The 27,290-nt window shown below is 44.4% G+C and overlaps 1 protein-coding gene across 9 annotated transcripts in view; it reads left to right on the top strand.

The window, feature by feature from the left end:
- PPIP5K2 (diphosphoinositol pentakisphosphate kinase 2) overlaps positions 1-27,290 on the top strand; it is a 184,478-nt gene that overhangs the window by 62,017 nt on the left and 95,171 nt on the right. For 8 of the 9 annotated variants that reach the window (XM_073546011.1, XM_073546083.1, XM_073546164.1 and 5 more), the window contains exons 6-15: positions 2,954-3,108; positions 3,788-3,889; positions 6,208-6,369; positions 8,055-8,176; positions 10,535-10,636; positions 13,319-13,405; positions 17,049-17,124; positions 17,820-17,929; positions 24,442-24,527; positions 24,613-24,738. In XM_073546011.1, the coding sequence (XP_073402112.1) occupies positions 2,954-3,108; positions 3,788-3,889; positions 6,208-6,369; positions 8,055-8,176; positions 10,535-10,636; positions 13,319-13,405; positions 17,049-17,124; positions 17,820-17,929; positions 24,442-24,527; positions 24,613-24,738 (1,128 nt within the window). Of the gene's footprint in view, positions 1-2,953; positions 3,109-3,316; positions 3,407-3,787; positions 3,890-6,207; positions 6,370-8,054; positions 8,177-10,534; positions 10,637-13,318; positions 13,406-17,048; positions 17,125-17,819; positions 17,930-24,441; positions 24,528-24,612; positions 24,739-27,290 lie in introns of those variants that run through there. The other variant, XM_073546572.1, reaches the window with a different exon arrangement.

The following is a 27,290-nucleotide window of genomic DNA, read 5'->3' on the forward strand; positions in this document are numbered from 1 at the left end:
ATCTCCATTGACATCAGACAATTTCCTTACGCATAAGGGTTTACGATACATCCAGACAGACTAAAGCTGGAGTCACACATAGCGACTTACCAGCGATACCGACACCGATATGAAGGTGTCAGGATCGCTGGTAAGTCGCTATGTGATCGCTGGTGAGCTGTCACACAGACAGCTTCACCAGCGATCAGCACAGCGATGCCGAGCGCCCGGCATCGCTTGCCATCCCTGTAAAAAAAAATAGAATTAAAATAAAAAATATTGTTATTCTCACCTTCTGATGTCCTGCGCAGCCATCCGGCCTCTCTCCATGCTCTGGTCCCAGTAATCCTTTGCGAAAATGACCACGAGACGTCACGGTCTCGCGGCAGCGCGAAGTCTCGCGGTCATTCGTGCAAAGGATCATTGGAACCGGAGCTTGGAGAGAGGAGCAGGCTGCGCGTGACGTCGGAAGGTGAGAATAACAATATTTTTTATTTTAATTCTATTTTTTACAGCTGATCGCTGGTCTCCCTCCTGTCACACGCAGCGATGCGTGCTGGTCAGTGGGAGACCAGCGACCAAAAAAATGTCCAGAGGTTTCTTTCAGCGATATCGGCAGGGGGGCCGCTCGCTGATCGCTGTCACACACAGCGATCTTGCTGGTGAGATCACTGTTACGTCACAAAAGTTGTGACTCAGCAGCAATATCGCTAGTGAGATTGCTATGTGTGACTCCAGCTTTAGTTTTCTTAGCAAAACAGTTAGAACACACCAGCGTGCCTGGGTCACTGGGGAGGTGCCATTGTACTTCTAGGATGGGGATAAAAATGGTAAAAAGGTTAGGACTAACCTATAGTAGGGTAGTGTCCTAGTATAGGTCCTTAGAGCTCTATCTTCCAATGGATACAGACTTATCTTCTGTTAGGGGATTTTCTTGGTTCCCTCACAATTTGCAGTCCTTCACTGTTGACCCTCATAGACCCTCACATGAGTATGGCTGTGCCGGGACTTTGGCGTGAGTCCTAGTAACTAGTGTGAAAATTGCCAAGTATCTGATATACTGAATATTATTGTAATATATAGAACGTGTTTTGGAAAATGAGGGGGAACATGGAAATGTGACTTAAACAATAGGCCATTGTGTTCTGACACATTGCTTTTAAAGAAGCCATAGAATAGTTCAGGCATTGAGGTGTCCAGCTGGAGGGCATCCTGCTAGCATATCACAAGAGCACGGTGCCAGCTGCTTCACATTCTTCCCTAGTAGCGTCGGCCATTGCAGTCATCACAATATGACATTCAGGTCATTTTATCCCTTAGTAGGGATCTGTCATCACTTGATACCGGTCATAAGATCACAAGTGAGGCTGATAAGACCAGAAAAAAGCTGACATCATTGTGCTGCCCTGTTCCAGTAGATGCCAGAATCCCCGCGCTCCGAGCGATGGCTTATTGTCCACATTGCACAGTACAAGGAATGAGCAGGGTCCTGTAATGGTGACCCACATCTGAAGGAGTGCCCTGGTCCTCAGCAGGTGGTGACTATAGACTGTATAATGAAAAGTTAGCTAATTTTCATCAGTTACTCTAGATTTTACTTCCCCCACAGTCCCACGATCTGCTTACTGTCATTGATTGATGGTCTTTTCCGGGGAAGAAATCCTGCCCCGTCATATGTTGTCCATATAAGGCTGCGTTCACATGTTGCGCTTTTGCTGGGTTTTGCTCTCCTGGCAGGAAAGAAGCTGCAGTGTTTATTTGCTGCGTTTTTTTGTTTCTTGTGCATGTTGGTAAAGTTTAGTGCCCCCCCACACTCCCCTCCCAAAAAAGCTCCTTAGATTTCTGTCCCAAAAATGCAGCAAAGCCTGTTAGCTGCGTTTTTGCTGCGTTTTGCACTTATCCATTGTTTCCTACATGTGAAAAAAAATGCTACAAGTACGCTGAAAAAAGCGGCATGCTGCAGTTTGCAAATACACAGCAGTTTGTCAAATGGGTCAGGAAAAAAAGCAACGTTTATGCATGAGATTTCTGAAATCTTATAGACTTTGCTAGTACTGTAAAAAGCAGCAAAAATGCAATGTGTGAACATAGCCCTATAGTGCCATTATGAGGACCCAGTATTATGATAAAACTTTACCGGTAGTCTGTCCCCCCTCAAAATCACTTATTAACCTAAGCCAGTAGTCATATGTGGGGTCGCTCTATAAAAACCAAACCTTTGTTGATATATATATATATATATATACCAAGCTCCCCCATGTCTATATAATTTAGATGCATCTCCTATTATCTCTGCATGCATATTGGTGGTCTTGGTGCACCATTCCTCCCCCCATCTGACATGAACCACCGTCTTCCTCTGTGATGGTTATCGGATGAAGATGATTAACACAAAGGAAGGTGATGGTCCAGGTTGGTTAAGGGGGCAGAACGCTGCCCCGAATCTCATGGCCATGGCAGGGGTTCATGGACCACCTTAATTTCATATTTCAAACCAAATCCTTTTTGTACACAATGAAGGTGGAAGGTGTGGGTCTTATAGGTGCCAAGTCTCCCATGTGATTATGGGCTTAGTTTGAATAGGCATTTTGGGGTGACAAACTCCCTTTGGCCCTGATCAGTCTTTTGGTTTCTCACACCCCCTAAAGTGTATTAGAAGACCTTGGCTTTGGCCTATTATTGAATGAGTGTTTTCTTAACCTGTTCCATGAGTGACTGCACGATGCGGCGATTTCGTGGTCAGGCTGATGAGCGCACTGAACACGCAGCATTCTCAGCAGGTGCAGTGAAGCGTCAGCTGGTCATATGCACATAACGCAGGTCCATAAGTCGTCACCATCAATCCTGAGACAGTAGCAGATGGTGATGAAGTCATCATGTATAAGGCTGGCAAACGCCGTTGACCTTTAGATTATTGGCTTTGGATTACAATCTGAAACCTTCTTTGCTTTTTTGTTTTGTTATTTTTTTTCAGAATGTAATTTAATAGAAGGTGAAGATCATGTGGAGGTGAATGGGGAGATCTTCCAGAAACCTTTCGTAGAGAAGCCGGTCAGCGCGGAGGATCATAATGTTTACATCTATTACCCAACATCTGCCGGGGGTGGGAGCCAAAGGCTTTTCCGAAAGGTGACATTACCCTCCTTATTTTTTTTGTACCATAATGCCAGTGTGACGATTCCTCTGCTCAGAGTGTCTGGGACTCTGTGATGGACAGCTCTGGCATCCTATCCTGTGCTGGGCTGTCGGTGCTTTGATTGGCAGCTCGGCTGACCTATCTAATTGAAAGCTGCAGAGATTTCCACAGGTGCTCCATGTTCTTTGTAATTGCCCTATTATTTAGGTGAGCTGTCTGGCCCAGATCATTGCCAGTCAGAAGCTTGTTCTAAGTTGGTGATCTCTGGTGGGTTCACCTGTACCCTGTGCTGTAAGTTCTGATCTTCGGCTGCTGACCTTTGCACTGTGTTCAGACTACCCGTTTGTTATTGCCCCTTTGCTTATCCGCTAATTGTTTGGCATTCTGACCCTGGCATGTGACCTCGCTTGCGGTTTTGTATTTTCCCTTTGTTTACTACGTGACCTTTTGGTATTCACCCTGGAATGTCTGACTGCGCTGATTCACCTCCTACCCGTGGGTTGTGACTAGCGTCACAGCCAGCTTGTCTGACTTGGTAACACTTGGCTTACAGCGTCAGAGGTTGGGGGTCTGTATGAATCTAGTGGAGGTTAAACACAGCGTGTTATTACAGATCCCCACTCTTTCCCCCCTCTGTACTGACCCCATTACTGTGGTACTTCTGTTTCTTAGATTGGCAGTCGCAGCAGCGTATATTCACCTGAAAGCAGCGTGAGGAAGACCGGTGCTTATATTTATGAGGAGTTTATGCCCACGGATGGCACTGATGTCAAGGTATTGTATTACTCTCCTGGGCTGCATTCACCCCACATATTTCCTTACGTTTAGTGAGTGCAGGCAACGCTCCCAACATGTAACATGTCCATAGGGCCCTATTGGCAGACGGACGCAAAAAATGACGTTTTGGCTTCCATCTGGCCAGCATGTGTTTGTATACTGTATATAGTGTGGGTTCGCACAGTAGATTATGCTTTTTTTTTTTTTTTTTTTATTATACTGCACGGCCCTGTAACTTATATAAATACACACACGCATATTTTTCTTTTAACCGATCCATTATTTTACTGGGTCATGCAGGATAATTAGAAAATCATAATCTACTGTGCGAACCCATACTACATTCAGTGTGTGTGTATGTATGTATGTAAGTATGTATATATAATATTACCGTATATACTCGAGTATAAGTCGATCCGAGTATAAGTCGACCCCCCTAATTTTGCCTCAAAAACCTAGGAAAACTTATTGACTCGAGTATAAGTCTAGGGTGGGAATTGCCGAAGATACTGGTGAGTAATGGTGGCCCAAATACCATAATGCTGCACAACAGGTTTGCCCCCATAAATGCTGCACAGTGAGTAATGGTGGCCCAAATACCGTAATGCTGCACAACAGGTATGCCCCATAAATGCTGCACAGTGCATGATTTATTGGCCAAGTGATGGGATTACCGGTACCGGTAATCCTATCATGTTGCTGCTGCCCCTGCTGGAATTTAAAAAAAAACAAAAACAAAAAAAACCCACTATATACTCACCTCTGTTGCTGACAGCTGCTCCTGAGCGTTACCGGCTCTTCAGTGACTCAGGCAGTCATCGCGATGACGTGGATAGCACGCGCCCTCTGCACGTCACTGCCGGAGGACGGGAGAGAGCGGCGCGCTGGGAGAGAGCGGCGCACAGCGACTTGTGCCGCCGCCACCGCCGCCGGGACACTGACAGGCTGCAGGGGACCGCAGACACATACCGGGGAACACGGAGACGACGGGGACCAGGTAAGTTTGAACTGTGACCCGAGTATAAGTCGAGGGGGGGTCTTTTTCAGCCCAAAAAGGGGGCTGAAAAACTCGACTTATATTCGAGTATATACGGTATTTTACTTTACAGGTGCTTCACACAAAATTAGAACATCATCAAAAAGTTAATTTATTTCAGTACTTCAATACCATGCCATATATTAGTGGCATAAAAGGAGTTTACCGTGCTCCAAACTAGATGTAATATATTATATAGAGTCATTACAAACAGAGTGATCTATTTCACATGTTTATTTCTGTTAATGTTGATGATTATGGCTTACTGCCAATGAAAACCCAAAAGTCATTATCTTAGTAAATTAGAATAATTTATAACACCAGCTTGAAAAATGATTTTAAAATCTGAAATGTTGGCATACTGAAATGTATGTTCAGTAAATGCACTGAATACTTGGTCAGGGCTCCTTTCACATCAGTTACTGCATCAGTGCGGCGTGGCATGGAGGTGATCAGCCTGTGGCACTGCTGAGCTGTTATGGAGGCCCAGGTTGCTTTGATAGCAGCCTTCGGCTTGTCTGTATTGTTGGGTCTGGTGTCTCTCATCTTCATCTTGACATTACCCCATAGATTCTCTATGGGGTTGTGGTCAGGTGAGTTTGCTGCCCAATCAAGCACAGTGATGCTGTTGTTTTTAAACCAGGTATTGGTACTTTTGTCAGTGTGGACATCAACATCAACAGAAATAAACACTTGTAATACATCACTCTTGTTTGTAATGACCCTACATATCAGATTCACTTTTTGTATTGAAGAACTGAAATAAATAAACGTTTTGATGATATTCTAATTTTGTGAGAAGCACCTGTGCATGTGTTTATGTATGTGTGTGTATGTGTATATATATATATATATATATATATATATATATATATATATATATATATATATATATATATATATATATATATAATTTTTTTTTTTTTTTTTTTTATTAATTTTCTAAACATGGAAGTCTTTTATTGAAAGATGCTATGTTTCTGTTAGACTTAGGTTTGAGCCTCCATATATATGTTAGGAGCTTTTCCCGGTGTAAATGTCAAGCCGGCCTTAATATATGGTGTGAACATTGCTTTGTCCTGGATGAAACTGAGACTTCACCAGCTTGTCTGTAATGACCAATCGCAGTCATTCTCTCCCTCAGAATGGTGGCTCGGCTTCTCGTGCTGGCTAGGCGATGGCGCTCTGCATTTCCCTGTGAGGAGGGCAGCGGAGGGGCCATTCTTCTGCCGGTCCAGGCTGTGACTGGCACTCACCGTTTGCTTTTCTTCTGATGCAGGTTTATACTGTGGGCCCAGACTATGCCCACGCTGAAGCTCGGAAGTCTCCCGCATTGGATGGCAAAGTGGAAAGGGACAGTGAAGGCAAAGAAGTTCGATATCCTGTTATTTTAAACGCCCGAGAGAAACTAATAGCCTGGAAAGTGTGCCTGGCATTCAAGGTGATTGGCCGTTGTGTGGAAATGAGACAGCGGGCAGAATGTCTTATCTGCTGGGCGGGATATCACATTGTGCTGAGCGAGTGTCAGTGTCACAGCGCATGGGTCTGCTGCACCCTCCACTCTTCCGCGTCTGCTGATGTTTGCATTGCCGGTAGAGAGGACAATGAGAGCAGCATTCCTGCTACGTAATGAGCATGACATGGAGATGGGATTGAGAAAACCCTTTTCACTTGTTACTCAGATCTGCAACAAGTGGATGTCATTATATGTCGTGAAAGCAGTTATTACAACGACGTGACGGACTGGCGGGGTCCCAGGGGTTACATAGGTTAAGAAAAGATCACAGTCCATCAATTATACATTTTGTCACTAAATTGACCCACAATGTTATGTGTAGTGAGGAAATCATCCAGCTCTTTTTTAAAAGCTGTTATAGTATCCGCCATTACTACCTCTTGTGGTCGGCATTCCACAGCCTGACTGTTCTAACCGTAAAGAACCCTTTCCTAGTTAGCTGCCGGAATCGCCTTTCTTCCACCAGTAATGAGCGCCCCCTGGTCCTTAGTGTGGTCTTTGGACGGAATAAGTCATGTGTCAGCCCTTTGTACTGACAACCAACAATTATATTGACGGCCTATCAGGAGATCATCAATAGAAATTACCGCCAAGCTTTGTTGTGCGGAGCAGATGAAAATGACGGGCGCTGTCCACACGGAATGCAGTCACACGTCTACTTTACTTCTGGAGAATTTTGTTTATATGTTATAACATTTTGGAATAAACGCCTCTGTCTTGTATCAGAAGGCGAAGTAGCAGCCAGCAGCAGAGGGGTACTTTAAAGGAATTGTCCACTACAAGACATCCCCTAGTTGACATTCGCCTCCTGGGCCAGCACCGCTCTCCTGTAGTCAGCGCTTCGTTCCTTGGCATTTAGCTAGGCCAACTGCACTTCTTTAGGCTCGGCTGGGACAAAATATGAACGCTGCTGCCGATCCGTGGCCATTGATCCAGCCCACCTGGATGCTGATCTCAGGAGACCGCAGGGAAATGCAATGCTGACTACTGAAGTGTGGAACCAGTCTAGGAGGTGAGAGTTAGGCCGAGTGCAGACGGACTTTTTGGCCCTGCGGATATTTCCGCGCAGAATGGAAGAAATCCTCAGGTCAAATGACCTGCATTTTTCCTGCGGATTTCTTCCATTTTTCCTGCGGTTCTATTGCGGTTTTCTACTGCGGTTTTCCACCTGCGGATTTGGTGACAGGGGAGATGGAAAACCGCACAAAAGAAGTAACATGCTGCGGATTTTGTACCACAGGAAAACTGTGCGGAAAAATCCGCAGCGTCTGCACAGCGGTTTTTTTTTTCCATTGATTTTAAGGCTACTGTACATCACAATGCAGAAATGCAACGTTTCTGCGCGGTAAAATCCGCTGCGGATCCGCTGCAAATCTGCATCGTGTGCACACAGCCTTAAAAGTCCCTTTTAATTGTTATAAGGGCCCCTTTTTCTGAAAACACTACTTTACGCCATTTCTGTCTTTTCTTCCTGAAATGATTTGAAAACTACCTTTAATACACACGACACGGCGAGATCAGTGCACAGCAGCGGCAAAAATGCTCAAAAGTCCACGTGAACGCAGCAAAAAGATTATTAAATGTCCCTTCTCTTTATTGACTCTTGACAGCAAACTGTATGCGGCTTTGATTTGCTTCGTGCAAATGGTCAGTCTTACGTCTGTGATGTAAATGGATTCAGCTTTGTGAAGAACTCTATGAAGTATTATGACGACTGTGCCAAGATTTTGGGGTAAGATTGTGATTAATTCTTGCCTACCATTATATTTAATAATATTTTATGTTAAAGTAGACTTAAGGAGAATCTGTCCAAAGGTTTTTTCTTCCTAAACTGAAAGCAGCATATAACGTAGGGAAAGAGACCCTATTTCCAGCGACGTGTCACTTACTGGGCTGCTTAGTGTAGTTTGGATAATCTCCTGCTGATAAAACTGTGATTTTTACCACTAGAGGACTACTAAACCTGTATATCCCCGTCCTCATCACTGTGCCAGCTTTCTGCCCATGCACAATTTACATAAAACGCTGCCAATCAGTGTTGTGGGCGGGGTTTTAAAGAGCTCAGCATTTAAAGAACTGCTAGATCTGCAGCAGAGAACTTAGGGATTTTATCAAAATGACAGCAAGCAGCCCAGGAAGTGACACATCACTGGAATCGGTGTCTCTGCCCCTACATTATGCTGCTGTCAGATGAGGTAGCAAAATCCCGGTGACTGATTCCCTTTAAAGGCTATATATACACTGTTTTATAAATGTATAGGTAAGCAACTTTGCAAATAGTGTTCATTAAAATGCTCTATCATTTTCATTCAATATTGTGTGTAGGTTCTTTATAGAGCCGAGCAATGTGCAGAAATATTACAAATCCATCAGTGCTCGAGCTCCTGCTTCTGATGGTTCTCTCTGCTCTTTCCCTCCCTATTCTCAGTGTTTGAGATGGCAGCAGGCAGGGGGAGAATCTGTGTAACAACTATCTTCATAGTGTGGCTAAGGCCACGTTCACACGTCCAGTATTTGGTCAGTATTTTGGATCAGTATTTGTAAGCCAAAATCATGAGTTGAATGATCAGAGGGATAATTTTTCACTCACTCCTGATATTGGCTCACAAATACTGATGTAAAATAGTGAACGTGTGAACGTGGCCTTTAGGGAAATTATTGTCTCAGGGGAGCAGAGAAATCCGGCTACAGATAAGTAAGCTCATGAACAGGAATAGGTGCAGGACAGAAGATGTGATGGATGAGCTACTGAAGACAGTGACCACCTCGATGACCACAGCTCACATCCAGCCTTAATTACTGAGAGAGACAATCCCACAAGAAAAAAATGGAAATATAATGGATCAGGCTACAAACTGCATATCAGAAGGCCTGAAAATAAAAGCTGATTACAGGCTAACCACTAACATGTAGATCATTTTTTTCATAGTGTCCTTAGCCTTTAAATTATATGAAAACCTCATATTGCCAATCTTTAGTTTTCATGCCTAATGTTGGCCGTGTGACCCGCCTGGTGTCGGATTTTCTAACTGTTGACCTGATGCAGAAGTGAAATAGTATCCCTATACAGTGACCGTGACATGGCACTTTAGGCTGTGTGCCCACGTTGCGTTTTTTAAGCGTTTTTGCCGCGATTTTCACAGAGAAAACGCTTATAAAGCACATACTGAACGCCCCCCATGCATTCCTATGGCATTCCGCACATGCTGTGCTAATGCTGCGTTTTTTTCCGCGGCGGAATCGCATCGCGGAAAAAAACGCAGCATGCTCATTCTTTTTGTGCAAAGAATTGTCGCGATTCCGCACCCATAGGAATGCATGAGATCCGCTTACTTCCCGCATGTGGCTATGCCCACCATGCGCAAAGTGAGCGTCTCATGTGCGGATGGTACCCACGGTGTGGAGGAGCGGAGACTGTCCTCCAGGCCCTGGGTACCATATCCCTGTAAAAAAAAGAATACAAAATAAAAAATCGGGGTATATTTACCTTCTGGCATCCAGCGCTGCCTTACCGATCCTCCTGCCAACTCCCGTTCCCAGTAATGCCTTGCGGTAAGGACCTGTGATGACGTAGCGGTCTCGCGAGACCGCTATAATAACGCGAGACCTCATGTCATCAAAGGTCTTGCAAGGCCTTCCTGGGAACGGGAGCAACGCGAGGCTCGGGAAGGCTGCGCTGGACGCCAGAAGGTGAGAAAAACACGATTTTTTTATTAATATTTTTAACATTTTATCTTTTACTATTGATGCCGCATAGGTGGCCTCAATAGTAAAAAGTTGGTCACACTCGTCAAACACTATATTTGACGAGTGTGACCAACCTGTCAATCACATTCCAAGTGATGCTTCAAATCGCTTGGAAAGTGCTTGAATTCCGCACGCGAAAATCGCGGGAAAAATGTGAAAATAACCGCGCGGAAAAAAGCGCGCGTTTTCTGGGAAGGAGTCCGTTTTTTTGTCAGGATTTTTCCGCATACGTGGGCACATAGCCTTATTGAAATGAAATTAACGTAAATGTAAAAAAAAAACAAAAAATAGAAGGGTAAATCTATCTTGTTCTGCTAATTCCTTGTCATGTTCTTGGTTTCAGGAATATCGTCATGCGTGAGCTAGCTCCTCAGTTTCAGATTCCCTGGTCAATACCACTGGAAGCGGAGGATATACCCATAGTCCCCACAACATCTGGGACCATGTAAGCAGATGCTGCGTGCAGCCGCTTTTTCTGTGTCTCGCTCGCCAGGATCCAGCAGGATATTGTCATCTCATCTGTAGTATCAGATTAATCTAAGCAGATGGAGAGTGGGGTGATTAGTAGTGTCCTCTGGCCATTGTCCTGTGTTCTTGTAGGACAATTGTGGGGAAAAAACCTCTATATACACGGTAAATGTAAATTGGGCTATATTTGTTCCTCATAACATAAATATATTTGGCTGAAATTTTTTTTTAATATATTTAAAATTATTAATCTATATTGTTTTAAAACTGGTATCAGAATATTCATTGACTTTAGGTGTATGTTGTCAATTGAAGGGAATTTGTCACCAGGGTTTTGCAATGCGATGAGAGCAGCATGATGTAGAGGCCGAGACCCTAATTCCAGTGATGTGTGACTTTCTGGTCTGCTTGGTGTATTTTTTTTTTTTTTTTTTTTTTTTTTTATAAAATCCCTGTTTTCTCTGCTGTAAATCAGTTCTCTGAATGCTGAGCCCACAGCACTGATTGGCAGTTTTCTGCCAGTTTATGGTGTACCCAAAAAGCTGATAATCTGTGGTGGAGGTGGAATCACACAGCAAGAGGATGACATGGCAGGAGACAATTAGTTTTCTAGTGATAATTTCCAGTGATGTTAAAAAAAAAAAAAAAAATCACCCTGCCTAGTAAGTGACACATCACTGGGATCGGGCTCTCTACCCCTACATCATGCAGCTCTCAGATTACATAACAAAAGCTTGCTGACTGATTCTTTTTAAGTCTCCTGCACACTGCACTCCTAATACTGTCAGGTGCCATTTTTATTATGTTGTCCTCCACAAGGAAAAAAAATGAAATGGTATCACCATGTGATGGAGCATGGCACATTTAGACTCATGCAGAATAACAAAATGTCTTCATCTACCGATGTATGAAAACCTTGGATGAGAATTGTTGACACTAAGCACTGGCCTTGCACGTTTCACATGTTAAGGCTGTGTGCACACGATGCAGATTTGCTGCGGATCCGCAGCGGATTTTACCGCGCAGAAACGTTGCATTTCTGCATTGTGATGTACAGTAGCCTTAAAATCAATGTAAAAAAAAAAACGCTGTGCAGACGCTGCGGATTTTTCCGCACGGTTTTCCCTCGGTACAAAATCCGCAGCATGTTACTTCTTTTGTGCGGTTTTCCATCTCCCCTGTCACCAAATCCGCAGGGGGAAAACCGCATGAAAAATGGAAGAAATCCGCAGGGTAAATGCAGGTCATTTGACCTGCGGATTTCTTCCATTCTGTCAAGTCTTTCCACAGATTTTCAATGGGATTTAGGTCTGGATTGTTCATTCAAACACATGAAGATGCTTTGCTCTAAAACATTCCATTATAGTGTTTGTAATACTTTAGGTTCATTGACCTTATGGAAGATGAACCTCCTCCCTAGTTTCAATTTTTTGTAGCGTCCTTAACAGGTTGTCCTCCAGATTCGCCTGTATTTCACTCCACCCATCTTACCAACAATTATGACCAGCTTCCCTGTCCCTGCTGAAGGAAAGCATTCCCACAGCATTATTCTGTCACCACCATGTTTGACGGTGAGTGTGGTGTTTTCAGGGTGATGTGCAGACATAGATTTCCACCACACTTTTGCATATAGCTCCAAAAATTCTACTTTGGTCTCATCTGACCAAAACACCTTCTTCCACATGCTAGCTGTGTGCTCTAAATGGCTTTTTGCAAACAGACAACTTATGTCTTGCTTTCAAAAATTGCTTTCTTCTTGCCACTCTTCCACAAAGGCAGTATTTGTGGAGTATATGACTAATGGCGCAGTCAGACGGCCGTATAGCTCGCATTGCATTGCAATCCTCAGACTGACTGTCGGCTCACCTGACCTCAGAGTGACCGCTTCATAGAAATACATCACGCAATCAATACATCAGTCTGACTCCTTCATAATAGTTGTCCTGTGGACAGATTCTCCCACCTGATCTGTGGATCTCTGCAGTTACCATGGCTGCTTCTATAATTAGTGCTCTCCATGCTTGAGATGTAAGGTTAGGTGGACGGCCATGTCTTGGTAGGTTAGTAGCTATGCCATACTCCTTCCATTTTTGGATGATGGATCAAACAGTGCTCTGTGAGAAGTTCAGAGCTTGGGAGTCTTTTTTTTATAACCTAACCCTGCTTTACTCTTCTCTACAATGTTTTAGAGTGTTCCTTGCTTTTCATTATTCTGTTTGATCCATAATGTTCTAAAAACAAACTTTTGAGGCCTTCACAGAACCGCTGTGGTTGTACTGAGAATAAATTGCACACAGGTGGACTCAATTTACTAATTATGTGACTTCTGGAGGCAGTCGGTCACTCCGATTTTATATCGGGGTATCGTACCACAGGTTGCTGACTATTAACGCACGTCACAATTTCCAGATTTTTTTTAATGATTACTATACCATGTATCTTGTCATTTACACTTCACAAAAACTTAATACTTTGTTTTGGTAGATCACATAAAATCCACATCAAAAACATTTAAGTTTGTGGGCATAAAATGAAAAAAGCAATGAATACTTGTTCAAGCCACTGTAGACTGCTTTGGAGGCTTGACCCTACTGACAGATTCACTTTAAAGCTGAAAGAAAAATTATTAAAATAATTGAGGTAACCTTTCATTTTTAAGGATGGAGCTCCGTTGTGTAATTGCTGTCATTAGACACGGAGATCGGACACCAAAACAAAAGATGAAAATGGAAGTTCGACATCAAAGGTAAGAAGTTTAGGGTGATTTACTTGGGTTAATCAGAGTTACACGTTGTTGCGGTTTCTGCATAAATAAGCAGATTTTGCCATGAACCATAAAGTTTGGTCATTTTGTTTTTTTCATAGAACTGAAGTGATTGGTCTTGTAGCGGTATGAAATGTGATTGGGCGATTAGGCATCAGCCGATTTTGGAGCAAAACGTTCTTGATGTTTATTTCTGTTGAAGAATAAGGGATTTTCGTTTTTCGTTCTATCATGAATGTTAAAAAAAAAAAAAAAAAAAAAAAGAAAATGCTGCAAAACTGAAACTTAAAAAAAGCCCGTTCGCTTATACAGCACCAGTAATTCCACCGCGCCTTACAGACATTATCGTCACTGTCCCCATTGGTGCTCACAATCTAAGTTCCCCATCAGTATGTTTTTGTAGTGAGGAAGGAAAATGCAGTACCCAGAGGACACCCACACAAACACGGGGAGAACATACAAACTCCTTGAAGATGTCTTGTGTGGGATTTAAACCAGGGCTGCAAGTCTGCAGTGCTAACCACTGAGCCACCACACAGGCTAATATGGAATGGCAAACATAATTAAAATGGGGAAAAAATGAAAAATTGCTGTTTTTGTTAATTCTGCTCCCAAGAAAGTTAGTTTTTCCGTACAGTTTTGAGGGGTGGCACAATGCCTTTTACCCCTTCACCCCCGGGCCATTTTGCTTTTTTTCGTTTTACATTTTTCTCTCCCCTTCCTCCGTGAGCGATAACTTTTTTCTGTTTTTTTTCTGTCAATATCGCTGTGTGAGAGCTTGTTTTTTGTGGGACGAGTTGTACTTTTGAATGGCACCATTGATTTTACCATATAGTGTGCTGCAAAAGGGAACGAAAGTCCAAGTGCAGAAAAATGCAGTTTCACAATTTGTGTTTTCGTTCTGTTTATTTATTATGTTCATTATATGGTAAAACTAACCTGGCAATAGGATTCCCTAGGTCAGTACGAGTACACGGATAAATAAAAAATAAGTATTGGAGAAGTGGAGGGCACCGCTCATAAATTTCAAAACAGGTGGGCTCACTAAGGGCCTGGAAAAAAAATGACACAGAAGAGCAAGAAAAAAGATCATGCCCATATATAAAGGAGCGCCTCAATTGTATATATAAAGAATAATGACACTTTATTAGACAATATTACAAAAAAGCACACAAAGCATATTAAAAACATTTAAAATACAAAAAGGACCGACAATGGGTCATGCCTTATTATAGAAGCAATGACTTACCACGCCCACTAATCTCCCAGAGAACCAGAATAAGTACATAAAGCCACTGTCAGATATTGCACATCATAAATATAATACATATGTAGCAGCATCAGATAATACTTCAGTGACTATAAAGTGCATATGAGAAATACCATGTGGGCCCAGAGATCCACAGAAAAAAGAAAAACGTATGAAAAAGAGCAATTTAACCTGTTGAATGCAGGTCTTTCAGCAATGGCCAAAGGTAAAAATACCAATAGCGCACAGATTTTAAAAAAGATGACAAAAAACCCTTAAATGGCTATGAAGTGCATAACAATAGTACCATATGGGCCCAGGGAAACACAAAAAGGCATGTGAGAAGAAAGTAATAAGCCTGTTAAATACAGGTCCCTCAACATACCGTATATACTCGAGTATAAGCCGACCCGAGTATAAGCCGACCCCCCCCCTAATTTTGCCACAAAAAACTGGGAAAACTTATTGACTTGAGTATAAGCCTAGGGTGGAAAAGATGCTCCATAGATTATGCCCCCATAAGTTGCTCCATACATTATTCCCCCATATGCTGCCCCCATAAGATGCTCCATAGATTTTCCCCCCCATATGCTGCCCCCATAAGAAGCTCCATAGATTATGCCCCTATATGCTGCCCTCATAAGATGCTCCATAGATTATGCCCCTATATGCTGCCCTCATAAGATGCTCCATAGATTATGGCCCCATGTGCTGCCTTTGCTGCTGCATTTAAAAATAAAAAATATGAAATACTCACCTCTCCGTCGCTGGGGCCAGGTGCCGGTGTCACTGCTGGCACCTAAGATACTCACCTGTCCTGCGTCCATGGCTGCTTGCTGCTGTCTGGCACGTCATCTGTCAGTGACGTTCAGACTGCAGGGGACGCGGCGCGCACTAACCACGTCACTGCGCCCTCTGCTGTCTGAACGTCCCTGACAGATGACGTGCCAGACAGCAGCAAGCAGCCATGGACGCAGGACAGGTGAGTATCGCTATACTTACCCGTCCTGGCACGGTCTCTGCAGCCCCCAGCTTCTCTGCGATCTCCCTTCCTGCCTTAAGCGGTCATGTGGTACCGCTAATTAAAACTCATGAATATGCGCATATTCATGAGTTTTAATGAGCGGTACCACATGACCGCTTAAGGCAGGAAGGGAGATCGCAGAGAAGCTGGGGGCTGCAGAGACCGTGCCAGGACGGGTAATTATGACCTAACACCCCCCCCCCTCCCCCTCCGACCCCCTTGTGTATATGACTTGAATATAAGCCGAGCTAGGGGGACTTTCAGCCCCAAAAAATGGGCTGAAAATCTCGGCTTATATTCGAGTATATACGGTAGCCTAAAAAGAGAAACTGGTAGCACACAATTTTAGGGAAGATAACAAACCCATTCCTGGGTTGAAGTATGCTCACACACCAGAGTGAGTGTGGATCCTAGAGTCCTGAGCCAGGGCCCTGGCAGTAAGGAGAAAGATGGTGTGGGATAGTTTCTCTTCTTAGGCTATGTTGAGGGACCTGTATTTAACAGGCTTGTGTTATCAGCTATCATGTGCAGGGAAAGATGCGGGCTCAGCACCTGAGCAAGCTTCAAGGATGTCACACACTAGAAACTCTTTGATGTTTTAAGGACTTATCTTTCATGATATTTTAATCTGGTTTGGACAGCCACAAATAAACATTTGCATATTGGTGAAGCTGGACCTTTCCTACTCTTTAAATGTTACTACCAGCAGATATCACTAGCCATAAAATTTTGTGGAGCAATGACTCCTTTTTTAACACCTGTTACTGGTTGTTACTTGTATCTGGCAGTTTTGCAGTCTGTCGATCAGCTTTTACATAGACATAGAATAGATGAGATCCTCCTCGTATTTCTCTATTAAATCCTCACTAGCTGCAGTATGAAGGACATTGTAGCGCAGTGCTGAGTAGTCTCTGTCTCTCCACAGCAGCTTCTCCTTTCTCCACCCCTTCTCCTTTTCCATAGAGGGCTGCAGTTTATAATCTGTCCTTTCTTTAAACATATTGCATGGATTGTATTTAATTTTGAATTTCAGGAATTACGTAATCTGTGCCAGGGGATGGAGCGGGGAGGTGCGGCAGCGTGGGAATAGTGGCTGAATAGTGGAGAAAAGCATTTTTGTATAATAACAGATTGCATAATTTCATATATTTGCTTATACTGTTGATTGTGAAGAAAAAGAGCTACAGTATTTAAAATAAATAAATCTCCGATAACCTACAGAATGCATACAGGCATTCATAGGGGTAAGAAGTCTGCATTTTCTAAGATGGTGATGCGTGTGTATGTGATTGTGTTTTATATTTTTTTCTGGGTTGTCATCAAAACGTTAATATTTTGTTTTTATATTTAAGGTTTTTTGATCTTTTTGAGAAATGCTATGGTTACAAGACTGGGAAATTAAAGCTAAAGAAACCAAAGCAGTTACAGGCAAGTGATTTATTTTAATTTACTGCCCTTTAGGATGTGTACTTTTCTATAAAGCTCAGATCACCCTGCTATATTTATATAGATTTATTAAAGGGGACCTTTCACTTGCTCAATAAAAATTGAATCAAATACTTTGTTAAAAATCCCTGAGCTCTTCTCATTCAGCCGCTCTCTTCCTTTTTGTGCTACTTTGCTTGAGTACAGAGATATTTCCATTTGTTTCTTCTGCTGCGCAGTTTATGGAATCTCTGCTTTGAAGTTGAACTGCTTTATCAGCTGCTGAGCTGTGATTGGCTGAATATGGGAGGGAGGGGTGGAAATGACCACGCCCACAGAGAAGACTGTGAAAAAAACACCTAAGTTGCCTGAAAAGCTGAGATTTCACATACTGCGCTCCAGATGAAAAATTAGGAATATCTCTGCAATGGAATTATGCAGCAGAATCAAGGAAGCTGAGTGATTTTTTACAAGGTATTTTACTCAATTTTTTTTTTTTTTTTTTTTTTTTAGGAAGTGTCAGGTCTTCTTTAATTCATTTTGTGCCTGATATGAAGAATGATGTGATCTGCTGGGAGTCATGGTTCCTTTCTAAATAAGCAGAAACCATGGTGCCATTGCAAACTAAACTAAAAGTATTTACATATACAGTATATTTCCTACAAATCCCTGTTAACATGCTTGCATATATTTACCAGGAGGTACTGGACATTGCAAGGCAACTTCTTGTTGAACTTGGCCAAAACAACGATTCTGAAATTGAGGAAAGTAAAGCAAAGCTTGAGCAGCTGAAGACTGTGTTAGAAATGTAAGTAATGGTATAACCTTAAATGATAAAAGTAGATGCGTAACCTCTGGATTTGCTCAATACTGAATCTTGTCAGTTATGTGGGGCTTCCCCCAGTGATGACATCCTAGGGGGTCCCCGATGCAAGACCTTGTATTTTCACATTATTAAAGTAAAGTGAGAGTTATTCATTGAATATCCTCTATAAAAGGCTATGAGAGAAGATGGCCAATGACAAGGGGCAGGTGGTGCTGCGACATTCTAGTCGATCTAATGGTGATTCTACATGTGACAGGATCAGATCACAACGTGCAAGCTGCAAAAAATCCAAATTTTCCAGATCTTTGGTTGAAGATCACTAATGGCAAGCAATATTTCCAGTATAGCTTTCAATGCAAGTTGCATCGACGGTCTCTTTCAGGGTTGTCATTTTGATTTATTATTATTTCATTTTATTTTTTTAAGATCCAGAATTCATGGACACCCAATGAGTATCACCTGGTGCATGCTGGGATACTCAGTGTCATCAGGGGACAGGGACTGAAGTCACTGTCACAGCCCCTGCCCATTCCTGAAGCGAAGCATCATCAGTGGCGCTTGATTCAGGGGCTACGCTGTCCCTGCTCTCTCTCTCCTTCATTCACAGTGCTGTCCCTGCTCTGTCTTCCCTTGGACAGTGCTGTCCCCCTGTGCACAGTGCTGTCCCCCTGTGCACAGTGCTGTCCCCCTGTGCACAGTGCTGTCCCCCTGTGCACAGTGCTGTCCCTACTCTCTCTCCTCTGTTCACAGTGCTGTCCCGGCTCTGTCCCCCTGTGCACAGTGCTGTCCCTGCTCTCTCTCCTCTGTTTACAGTGCTGTCCCTGCTCTCTCTCCTCTGTTTACAGTGCTGTCCCTGCTCTCTCCTCTGTTCCCAGTGCTGTCCCTGCTCTCTCCTCTGTTCCCAGTGCTGTCCCTGCTCTCTCCTCTGTTCACAGTGCTGTCCCTGCTCTCTCTCCTCTGTTCACAGTGCTGTCCCTGCTCTCTCTCCTCTGTTCACAGTGCTGTCCCTGCTCTCTCCTCTGTTCACAGTGCTGTCCCTGCTCTCTCTCCTCTGTTCACAGTGCTGTCCCTACTCTCTCTCCTCTGTTCACAGTGCTGTCCCTGCTCTCTCCTCTGTTCATAGTGCTGTCCCTGCTCTCTCCTCTGTTCACAGTGATGTCCCTGCTCTCTCTCCTCTGTTTACAGTGCTGTCCCTACTCTCTCTCCTCTGTTCACAGTGCTGTCCCTGCCCTCTCCTCTGTTCACAGTGCGGTCCCTGCTCTCTCTCCTCTGTTCACAGTGCTGTCCCTGCTCACCCCTCTGTTCACAGTGCTGTCCCTGCTCACCCCTCTGTTCACAGTGCTGTCCCTGCTCACCCCTCTGTTCACAGTGCTGTCCCTGCTCTCTCCTCTGTTCACAGTGCTGTCCCTGCTCTCTCCTCTGTTCACAGTGCTATCCCTGCTCTGTCCCCCTGTGCATAGTGGTGTTCCTGCTCTCTCTCTCTCCTCTGTTCACAGTGCTGTCCCGGCTCTGTCCCCTGTTCACAGTGCTGTCCCTGCTCTCTCTCCTCTGTTCATAGTGCTGTCCCTGCTCTCTCCTCTGTTCACAGTGCTGTCCCTGCTCTCTCTCCTCTGTTTTCAGTGCTGTCCCTACTCTCTCTCCTCTGTTCACAGTGCTGTCCCTGCTCTCTCTCCTGTGTTCACAGTGCTGTCCCTGCTCTCTCTCCTGTGTTCACAGTGCGGTCCCTGCTCTCTCTCCTCTGTTCACAGTGCTGTCCCTGCTCTGTCCCCCTGTGCATAGTGTTCCTGCTCTCTCTCCTCTGTTCACAGTGCTGTCCCGGCTCTGTCCCCTGTTCACAGTGCTGTCCCTGCTCTCCTCTGTTCACAGTGCTGTCACTGCTCTCTCCTCTGTTTACAGTGCTGTCCCGGCTCTGTCCCCTGTTCACAGTGCTGTCCCTGCTCTCTCTCCTCTGTTCATAGTGCTGTCCCTGCTCTCTCCTCTGTTCACAGTGCTGTCCCTGCTCTCTGTCCTCTGTTTTCAGTGCTGTCCCTACTCTCTCTCCTCTGTTCACAGTGCTGTCCCTGCTCTCTCCTGTGTTCACAGTGCTGTCCCTGCTCTCTCCTGTGTTCACAGTGCTGTCCCTGCTCTCTCCTCTGTTCACAGTGCTGTCCCTGCTCTGTCCCCCTGTGCATAGTGTTCCTGCTCTCTCTCCTCTGTTCACAGTGCTGTCCCGGCTCTGTCCCCTGTTCACAGTGCTGTCCCTGCTCTCTCTCCTCTGTTCACAGTGCTGTCCCTGCTCTCTCTCCTCTGTTCACAGTGCTGTCACTGCTCTCTTCTCTGTTTACAGTGCTGTCCCTGCTCTCTCCTCTGTTCACAGTGCTGTCCCTGCTCTCTCTCCTCTGTTTACAGTGCTGTCCCTACTCTCTCTCCTCTGTTGACAGTGCTGTCCCTGCTCTCTCCTCTGTTTACAGTGCAGTCCCTGCTCTGTCCTCCTGTGCACAGTGCTGTCCCTACTCTCTCTCCTCTGTTTACAGTGATGTCCCTGCTCTCTCTCCTCTGTTCACAGTGCTGTCCCTACTCTCTCTCCTCTGTTCACAGTGCAGTCCTTGCTCTCTCTCCTCTGTTTACAGTGCAGTCCCTGCTCTGTCCTCCTGTGCACAGTGCTGTCCCTACTCTCTCTCCTTTGTTCACAGTGCTGTCCCTGCTCTCTCTCCTCTGTTCACAGTGCTGTCCCTGCTCTCTCTCCTCTGTTCACAGTGCTGTCCCTGCTCTCTCTCCTCTGTTCACAGTGCTCTCCCTGCTCTCTCTCCTCTGTTCACAGTGCTGTCTCTGTGCTGCCCACCTCCTGTGCCCAGTATCCACTCTGTTATCTTAAAATTAGGAATAGCAATAAGCCAGTAACAGCATTGCAGAGGCCAATGACGTCATCTGATGGGGTGGCGCTAATCTACTGCACCGCCCATTATAGTGACACCGCTCAGCTGCCGGCTTATTACTATTCATAAGCCGACAACAGAGCAGATGCTCTCCACAGAGGAGATAGCAGGGAGACAGTGTAGGGACATCCCTGTGCACAGGGGAGACAGCGCAGAGACAGCACAGCCCCTGAAACGAGGGTTACTGATGACGCTTGGTTTCAGGGAGAGGGCAGTGACTGCAGCCTCTGCCCCCTGATGACATTTTGAGTATCCCAGCATGTACTGGTGATACTCAAATGAATAGTTGTCAGACCAGAAATAGAAAAAAATACAATAGCTGTTAGATGGTGTAGTTGGGGAACGGTAGGGTATTTTTAAAACATGTGTTAGAAAATGGTGTATAGTATGGCATCAAATAGATAGGGATTTAAGAGCAACATTACTTTGCCTTCGGACCTCCCCTTTAAGCTGTTAAGCTATACAGTGAGTGCAATAATTTTTTGAACGCGTCACGATTTCTATATAGTCTATATTTCTTGACATGAAATTCTCTCAGGATGCCAGTAACAACCCATCCAATCCACACAAACAAGTAAATCAGACCATCGACAAATTATGTGCAATTATGAGATATGACACAGGAAAAATTTATTGAACATGCTTACTGAAATTTATTTAATCCTTTGTTCAAAAGCCTTTGTAGGTGATGACAGCTTCAAGACACAAGGGAAAAACTAGTCGCAGGCAATGCTCAGGTTTGATTTTGGACCATTTTTCCACTCACACTCTTGAAATCCTGACGGTTCCATGGGCTCCTTCTATGAACTCTGAGCTTTAGTTCCTTCCATATGTTTTCTATAGCACTCAGGTCAGGTGATTGGCTAGACCAGTGATGGTGAACCTTTCAGAGACCGAGTGCCCAAACTGAAACCTAAAACCCAATTATTTATGACAAAGTGCCAACACGTGCTAAATGCCCCATCATGATTCCCTTCATGTAGAAATATGCCCCATCATGATCCCCTTCATGCAGAAATATGCCCCATCATGATCCCCTTTATGCAGAATTATGCCCCATCATGATCCCCTTCATGCAGAATGATGCCCCATCACGATCCCCTTCTTGTAGTAATATGCCCCATCATGATCCCCTTCTTGAAGTAATATGCCCCAGCATGATCCCCTTCATGCAGAAATATGCCCATCATGATCCCTTTCATGTAGAAATATGCCCCATCCATGATCCCCTTCATGTAGAAATATGCCCCATCATGATCCCCTTCATGTAGAAATATGCCCCATCATGATCCCCATCATGATCCCCTTCATGTAGAAATATATGCCCCATCATGATCCCCTTCATGTAGAAATATATGCCCCATCATGATCCCCTTCATGTAGAAATTGCCCATTCCACCACCTCTATCATTGGCCCTCTCTCCATCACTCCGATCATTGGCCCTCTCTCCATCACCGCCATCATTGGCCCTCTCCCCATCACTGGCCCTCTTCCCATCATTCACACACACACACACACACACACACACACACACACACACACACACACACACTACAGCACCTTCACTGGCACAGCAGCCACACTCACCTCTCCGCTCGCCGAAAGCTTCCTTCCTCTCACTGGCACAGCGGCCGCGGGGCTGAATGATGATGTCATCCAGCCGCGCCGCTCAATGTGTGAGGCAGGAAGCTGCAGCTCGGAGCTCCGGAACAAGGATGAGGCGGTGCCGCATGCCAGCTGAGAGGGCTCTGCGTGCCCTCTCTGGCACGCGTGCCATAGGTTTGCCATCGCTGGGCTAGACCATTCTAGCAGCTTTATTTTCTTTCTCTGAAATCAGTTGAAAGTTTTCTTGTCTGTGTGTTTGGCATCATTATCTTGCTGAAATGTCCACCCTCGTTACATCTTCATCATCCTGGTAGATGGCAGCAGATTTTTTATCCAGAATGTCTCTATACATTTGTCCATTCATCCTTCCTTCAATTCTATTAAGTTTGTCAGTGCCTTATGCTGAAAAACAGCCCCACACCATGATGTTCCCACCTCCAAACTTCACTGTTGGTATGGTGTTTTAACATGGTGTGTATTATGGCATCGAAAGAGTTCAATTTTGATCAGGGCTGTGGAGTCAGAGTTGTGAAGTCAGAGCCCATTTTGGTGGAGTTGGAGGTTTGGCTACCACAGCCCTGGTATGAGGGAGTCGTGGAGTCAGTGTTGGAATCAGTCGGTGTCATGGAAATTGAGCAGTTGGAGTCGGAGGTTTGGCTTACCGACTCCACAGCCCTGATTTTTATCTCATCTGACCAGGCTATATTCTCCCAGTATTTCACAGGCTTGTCTAAATGTTGAACATGCTTTTCGTTCAGCCATGGTGACTTGACATACAGGACATGAAGGTTGAGTATTTTTTTTCTTTGAAACAATTGTACCTGCTGATTCCACGTCTTTCTGTAGCTCTGCACAGATGGTCCTTGGCTCTTGGACAGCTCTTCTGATAATTCTTTTCACTCCTTTGTCTGAAATCTTGCGGGGAGCATCTGGTCGTGGCCAGTTTATGGTGAAATGATGTTCTCTCCACTTCTGTATTATGGCCACAACAGTGCTCACTGGAACCTTCAGTTGTTTAGAAATGCTTCTGTAACCAGTGTCATCAGTATGTTTTCCATCAATAAGGTTGCAAAGGTCTTGAGACAGCTCACTGGTTTTATCCATCATGAGATGATTTTTTTTTGTGTGTGTGTGGCACTTTGGTATTGATACACCTTTCTATAGGCCATCAGTTGAACCAGCTGATATTATTTTTCACTAAGTGGCAGGATTGCTTTCTAATTACTGACAGATTTCAGCTGACGTCATGACTTTCCATGTTTTTTTTTTTTTTGCAAATCTTTTGCTTGATGTGTTAAATTCTTTTTTCCTGTGTTGTTTCTCATTATTAAACATAATTTATGGACATCTATGCTTTGATTTCTTTGCCTGTGTGAATTGGATGGGTTGTTACCGACATCAACATTCGGTGAGACTTTCATGTCAATAGCACCTTTAGAAATATAGTTACTTAGAATATTGGTAACATGTTCAATATTTATTTCACCCTCTGTATGTGTCTCTAGAGCCTAGTGTACTGTCACATTGGCTGCATTCACTGAATTGTGAGATGATGGTAATTGGTCATAATCGTGTCTCCAGCTTAAAAAAAAAAAAAAATAAATAAATAAAATAAAAAATGATGACTTGCCAAACTCTTTTTTTTTTTTTTTTATATACACACAAAGGAAGATGATTCTTTTCTAATGGATTCCGAGTACAGTGAAAATGACGTGGTCATTATAGAAATACTTGAGCCACGACTGGACTTAAATTGGAATTTTATTTTATTTTTTTAAAGATTATCAAATTGGTTTGCTTTACACTCTATTCTGCAGCCTATAAAAGTAAAAAAGAGTGAATGCAGTTTGCTTGCTTCTATGTCTGAGTTGTAAGTGTGATGTCAGCTCACCCAAAGTATCATAATTGGAGAGAATTGCTTATCTTAGATTTTTTTTCTTTTTACATGGAGTATTTTTTCCCTCATTCACCAGGTATGGCCACTTTTCTGGAATAAATCGTAAGGTTCAGCTAACATATCTGCCACATGGTTGCCCTAAGACGTCCAGTGAAGAGGAAGGTAATTTTTAGTTGAGGAATAATGGATTAATATCATAATTGTAACATTGTGTAACAGATTTTTGCGTTCTGACTATATTCTTCAGACTGTCGAAGAGATGAACCATCTTTGCTTTTAGTCCTAAAGTGGGGTGGTGAACTGACCCCTGCAGGCCGAATTCAAGCAGAGGAGCTTGGCAGGGCGTTCCGGTGCATGTATCCTGGAGGACAAGGTAATTATACAGATTACCCTAGAATACTGATAAATGTCGTCAGAGACAACAGATCATCAGTGTGAACTGTGCTTTGGGTGTTGTGCCAGTATTGTATAGAGATAGGAAATAGGCTGCCAGAGGGATTTCCTTTCTAAAAGCTCTGTCAATCTGCTCCACTGGGAAAAAGCTGTATTCCCACCAAAGTAATATCATATTTCTTGGAGTATGCCACCACATAGTAATTAGTCATAGTCTGACAGCTGAGATACTAAGTCCTTGCCATAATAAATAGGCTGCAGTAGAAAATAAAGTGCGTCACCAATTTTGGCTTTCTTTTTTCTGTAGAGCCCTCTACTAGACTAGCTCTGTGCTTGGTCCAGCCAACCTAACAATCTGCCGTTCCTTCAAGGAAATCTGTCAACAATTTTTGCTATGTATTCTGAAGACAGCAGGCGATAGAGGCTGAAGCACAGAATTCAGGGATGTGTCACATGTCAAAGGGTGTGCAGTTGTTTATGGACTGTGAAGGATTGATCACTAACATTAAAATTGCCAGACTACATCAGCCCAACAATGCCTCCTCCCCCTGTGATAAGCACCTCACTGTCTATGAACTTTGTACACAGAGAGCAAGGTGTGAGCGGGGTCAGCTGTGGTGTGGGCGGGGTTAGCTTTCTCAGCTTTGCTTCATTCTAAATTGAAAAGCTCTGATTGTGTCAGAACTGCACCCAGTTAATCTGTGATACATCGTTGGATTCAACTTATTTTTGCCTACAATATGCTGCTCTCACATGAGGTGGCAAAAACCTGCTGACAGATTCCATATAATATGGCGACAACCCCTTTAAACTGAAGCACTGCTGTAAGATGAAGGGTAAAAGTGAGCTGTTCACTGAAGTACTCATTTAGGGCTGAAGTACTGGGCCATGTAAGTGAATAAGTTGTACGGCAGTATAAAAGGAACTGGAGAGGAGAAGCAGTTTTGTTTGTCTGGATTTACATATAGTATTATATTTGTGTGTCCAGATATAAAGTCACACAATCCATATTAACCAACCAATCCCAAGTTTCCACATAGGAAAAATATGTTCTCAATCCACAGTAGCTCTCTTAATTAAAATACTCTTTTTTTGAGGAAATTGCTAAAGTAGTAATTTTGCAGTCAGTGACGTCAATTTAACCACCAAGCTAGTTTTCTTCAGTGTTGCTGCTCCTTTTAGAGGACCTGTCCTTTGCTTCAAAAAAATAGTTGAATGCCTTGTAACAATCCTTGTGCTGCTTTGATTCTACCACCTTTTCATCGTATTGCTGTGTTGCTCCATTGCAGAGAGATTAACATTTTTGGCTTTTAGAGCACAGTATGTGAAATCTCTGCTTGTAATGGATCTGGGTGTTTCTGCTTAGTCTTTTTTTGGGGAGCGTGCTCTTTTACATCTCCCTCCCAAATTCCACCAATCACACTTCGGCAGTATCTAAAGGTATGTGCACATGGCACATGATGGCTCAATATTTGTTAAGGATTGACGCAGGAGAAATCTGCACCAAATCTGCATCTGAGGTCACCTACGTTTTTATGCATATTTACATGTTTTTTTTATGGCGTTTTTTCATTGCATGCCTTTTTCTCCTTCGTCTCATTGGGGGACACAGAGACTGTGGGTGTGTGCTTCTGCCGTCTGGAGGCTGACACTAAGTATACAAAAAAAGAGTTAGCTCCTCCTCCGCCACATACACCCTCGCCCCCAGACCGGGCGTAACTCAGTTTTTTGCTTAGTGTCTGATGGAGGCACACGTAGTCTGGAGCTCCAGACTAGTTTTTTTTTTTTTTTTTTTTTCCTTCCCTTTCTGTGAAGATAAGATAGGGGCGACGGATCCTATAGAGAGGGTCCGATCTCCCCAAATCATCAACGGGCGACCACGTGTGAGTAGCTCTCCACGTGTTTCCTCTCCCGCACCGAGGGACACATCTGGGACTTTTCCCCAGACAACCATTTTTCTTTGTTATTTTTTTTTTTTTAAAGAGGCGGCAACGCATCCTGATAAGAGGATTCGGTTTCCCCATGAACCCCAACGGGCGAGCACGTGTGAGTGATCCTCCACGTTGTTCCTCTCCTGCAACGTGGGAATTCATTAATGCCCCTACCACCCCTAGGTAGTGAGACCAGGGGTGGAGTTGGAGGCGCAGGTGAGTCAAGGTTTTTACCGATGCAGTAGCCTCCCTCTCCCTGCCCAGGGATGGGGTTGAGAGCACCACAAGAGAGCCCTCACGGCGGCCCGGCTCACCTTTGTTGATGGGCGTGGAATGCGGCCCCGCACGTGGAGTGCCGTCGGCGGCCGCGGTCCCCGCTGTATGGGGAGGTCCGGAGTTCCGCGCGCCCGCCGGCTTCCGGGGGCAGCCGGAAGCCCCCCCCCTCCCCTCCCCCCTCCCCTCCCCCCTCCCCTCTCCCCTCCCCTCTCCCCTCCCCTCTCCCCTCTCCCCTCCCCCCTCCCCTCCCCTCTCCCCTCTCTCGAACTCCGCACGTGGAGTGCGGCCAGAAGCCCCGTCGGCGGCCGCGGTCCCCGCTGTATGG

Source organism: Dendrobates tinctorius, unplaced genomic scaffold (assembly GCF_039654945.1).
Source record: "Dendrobates tinctorius isolate UK_male_01 unplaced genomic scaffold, ASM3965494v1 ptg000003l, whole genome shotgun sequence".
NCBI lineage: Eukaryota > Metazoa > Chordata > Amphibia > Anura > Dendrobatidae > Dendrobates > Dendrobates tinctorius.